The sequence below is a fragment of the Mandrillus leucophaeus genome, unplaced genomic scaffold (assembly GCF_000951045.1).
Source record: "Mandrillus leucophaeus isolate KB7577 unplaced genomic scaffold, Mleu.le_1.0 Scaffold228, whole genome shotgun sequence".
Taxonomy (NCBI): domain Eukaryota; kingdom Metazoa; phylum Chordata; class Mammalia; order Primates; family Cercopithecidae; genus Mandrillus; species Mandrillus leucophaeus.
In genome coordinates, this window is record NW_012102343.1 from 454,105 (window position 1) to 458,003 (window position 3,899).

Sequence of the window (3,899 nt, forward strand, 5' to 3'; positions counted from 1 at the left end):
AATAATAATAATAATGTCTGCTACAAAGAAGATGCTCAATAACATTTTTTGTAAATGAATAACTATTACAGAAAAACTATGTGCAATGGGAACACACTGGGGTCACACCACCCAGCACTGAGGGAGGGGTGGTGGCAGTTGGAGGAGGTTTTCTGGAAGAGCTCATTCTTTAAATTGAGACATGACAGATGATTAGGAGTTAGTCAGATGAAAGGGGAGAGATGGCGAAGAGGGTCACACGCTCAGGAAGTGGCATATACAAAGGCTTGGACTTCCCCATGTTCTTTCCTCAAAACTTTGTTGCTTTGAATTATTCAGGAAGAAGCAGCTTGGCAAAATTTTGTTAACTTTTAAATCTTTTTTAGGGAACCTTCTGAGAAGCACTGATTATGACCCCACAGAAGCTGCTGGCAGGCCCTTCCTTGCAGAATCCTTGCTCCTGAATATCTTTAAGAAAATTTCTTAAGGGAAAAGACAAAAATTTTAACTCAAAAGTTACCTGTTTGCCATAGAAATTGGTGTCTCCCCTGAAGGAGGATCGAGAGCCGGTGAATGAGAACATTGGCAAAGGCACTGGAATGGGGACATTCACTCCCACCTAAAACAGAACAAATCCGTGTCATACCCCAAGGACAAAGGAACTCTCCATTTAGAAGCACAACGTCATCAGAGACCAGTTTTAAATACCCACCTTCCACCCTGTCCTTTACCTCATGAACTTTCATTCCTGAGGAAGAAATGGGGCAATGTGGGAGGTCATGGGGGCAATCTTAAACCAATGACTCACCATTATTTACTGTTTCCTCTTAGGAAATAGTAAATGGATATAAGAATCTCTTAAAAATTCTGTTCACAAACCTGTCCGACATCCACCAAGTGGGCATATTTCCGAGCAGTGGCTCCATTGGTGGTGAAGATGGCAGTTCCATTTCCATATGGGTTGTTATTTACAATCTGGATGGCTTCATCCAATGTTTCTGTCTCCAGAACCACAAGAACTGGACCAAAAATCTCCTCTTTGTAACAGGTCATATTTGGCTGCCAGGAGTGATGCATCCAGAAAAGAAGTGAGCTTTTTGGATTCTGAGTATTTTACGCTTATTTGATACTTTCATTTACTACACATCATTTACATGGACAACTTTCATATTAGTAATCTCTTTTCATTTCAAATCACTTATTTTAAAAAAAGTCCTCTCTTAACTGTGTTCTATCTTCCAAGTTACCAATCATATAAACAACTTGGAATTCCTATCAACAATAACCACACTTCTTTTAAGGGACCCATCATTAGCTTCCTTTTTAATACCTGAACAACTTGTTTCATCCAATTGTCATCAAAAAGTTACATGAAAATTTATTTTTTATAAATCCAATCTATATTAAATATACCAGGATAATTTTTCTCTTTATAGAAACCCAATGCTGTTTTCTATAACATAAAGAATCCATTCTTATTCACTCCTTTGCCTCCCAAAAAAGTCTGTATGTTTATATTTTGATATCAGGTCATAGACACTCAAAACATCCTTCACCATGCAATTAATGTTTGTTGCTGGTAAACGGATTTTTCTGTATGGTTCTGTGGCAAGAGATTTCATAATTTCTACTGCACTTACATTCAACACTTGATGATTCACTATTATACTAGGACTATATGAATTTCAAAAACGCCTCATTACCTCAATTTTTAACTCATGTTAGCTGAGAGACTTTCAAAGTTTTGATAAATAAAAATTGACAAGTCAATTATTTCTGTCACTTTCAATAAATATCGGGTGGTTGATATATTGATTGAGACACTGCAGTAGCCATAAGCTAGGCAGCAAGAGGGACACAGGAGAGAAAACATTAACAAACCAGTATAAGATAAGATAGTGTTTGGCAAACTATAGCCTGTGGGCCAAATGTGGCTTCCTGCCTGTTTTTGTACAGCCCCCAAGTTAAAAATGGTTTCTGCATTTTTAAATGGTTGAAAAAAATACTTAATCATATATTAAATGATATGAAATTCAAGTATCAGTGTCCATAAATAAAGTTTTATTGGAACACAGCCACCCAATGTTTATGGCTGATCTCACACTACAACATCAGAGTTTAGTTGCAACAGACACTATATTCCTGTAAAGCTGAAAATATCCCTTTATGGAAAGTTTGCAGACTGCTGGTATAGTGGAAAGAGTTTGGTTGGGAGTTAGAAGGGGAGGCCCATTCAGACTCCAGATAAAATAACTGATCAATCCTGGCAAGAGATGAAGTCTTAGTCATTAAGTATTTTGATTAATAAATTAGAGGGATGAGATTCTATAGCCTTTAAGGTACCTTCAGCTCTCATATTTGTGAAATAAAAGTTGTTCACCTTGACATTCGAGATGATGGTTGGTCCAACAAAGTTACCATTTTCATAGCCTTTCACTTTAATTTTTCGTCCATCAAGAAGGATGGAAGCTCCCTCCTTTGTTCCACTATCAATCAGATTACAGACTCGCTCTTTGGCCTGGGGAGTGATCAGAGGGCCAAGATCAGCTCCAGGCTGATCTCCTGTAAAACAACACAGAAGAATTTAAGGTCCTCATTAACATAAATTATGACTGCTGTCAGGGCTCATGCCTGTAATCCCAAAGCTTTAGGAGGCCAAGGCAGGAGGACTGCTTGAGCCCAGGAGTTCCAGACCAGCCTGGGCAACAAAGTGAGACTTCGTCTCTACAAAAAATAAAAAAATTAGCCAGGTGGTGGTGCACACCTCTGGTCCAAGCTGCTCAGGAGGCTGAGGCAGGAGGATCACTCGAGCCCAAGAGTTTGAGGCTGCCACGAGCTAGGATGGCACCACTCCACTCCAGTTTGGGTGACAGAGAGCCTCTGCCTTTAAAAAAAAACAAAAAAACACTGCTAATGAGATGAATCCAAGTGACAAGTACAATATAAAGAGAGGAAATGGCAAGAATAGACATGATTGTTCCCACTGGCCAAGGCCACTGACAGAACTCAAGAGCTTAGTGCCACAGATGCAAAATCTAAGGGAGCAAGGCAGGTGATTGATTACCTGCATTGACTCTCAGGTTTTTGGCACGCTCCACCAGCTCTGGCAGCCACTTCTTGGCGTCTCCCACAAGGACTGCTGTTGAAAGAGCCATGCAGCGCTGACCAGCAGCTCCAAATGCTGCCCCAACCAGCTGGTTCAGGGTATTTTCCTTATTAGCATCTGGCATGACTACCCCATGGTTCTTGGCTCCCTAAAAAAAAAATACAGAAAAGCACAGGAATCTTCCTTGGCCAAATACAATTAAGCTAAGAAATTAAGCAGTGGACCAGGTATGGTGGCTAACGCCTGTAATCCCAGCACTTTGGGAGGCTGAGGTGGGAAGGATCACTTGAGGTCAGGTGTTCAAGACCAGCTTAGGCAACATGGTGAAACACGATCTCTACAAAAAATACAAAAAATTAGCCAGGAATGATGGCACAAGCCTGTGGTCCCAGTTACTTGGGAAGCTGAGGTAGGGGGACCCCTTGATTCTGGGAGGCAGAGGTTGTAGTGAGCCAAGATCACACCATTGTACTCCAGAGTGGGTGACAGAGTGAGACCCCTGTCTCAAAAAAAAAAAAACAAAAACAAAAAACACAAAAACAACAAAAGGAAAGAATTTGTTGTCTGCTGGGTTTTTCAGTTATAAGAAGAGCAATGTTAAAAAAATAAAAAAAGAGAGAGAACTTACAGCCTTACAGCAATAATGCCAGTAACCAGCTGAAAGGCAAAACAGAAAGTAGACCTCTTGATATAGAATTTCAAGAGCCAGGCATAGTGGCTTATGCCTGTAATCCCAGCACTTTGGGAGGCCGAGGTGGGCGGATCACTTGAGGTCAGGAGTTCGAGACCAGCTTGGCCAACATGGTGAAACCCA

The 3,899-nt window shown here is 40.7% G+C and overlaps 1 protein-coding gene across 1 annotated transcript in view; it reads right to left on the bottom strand.

Annotated features, from left to right (window-relative positions):
* ALDH6A1 (aldehyde dehydrogenase 6 family, member A1) overlaps positions 1-3,899 on the bottom strand; it is a 35,136-nt gene that overhangs the window by 16,085 nt on the left and 15,152 nt on the right. Inside the window, exons 7-10 of the mRNA XM_011981577.1 lie at positions 3,044-3,233; positions 2,360-2,541; positions 859-1,038; positions 500-598 (exon numbers count right to left, since the gene is read on the bottom strand). Coding sequence (XP_011836967.1) covers positions 500-598; positions 859-1,038; positions 2,360-2,541; positions 3,044-3,233 — 651 coding nt within the window. The remainder of the gene's footprint in view (positions 1-499; positions 599-858; positions 1,039-2,359; positions 2,542-3,043; positions 3,234-3,899) is intronic.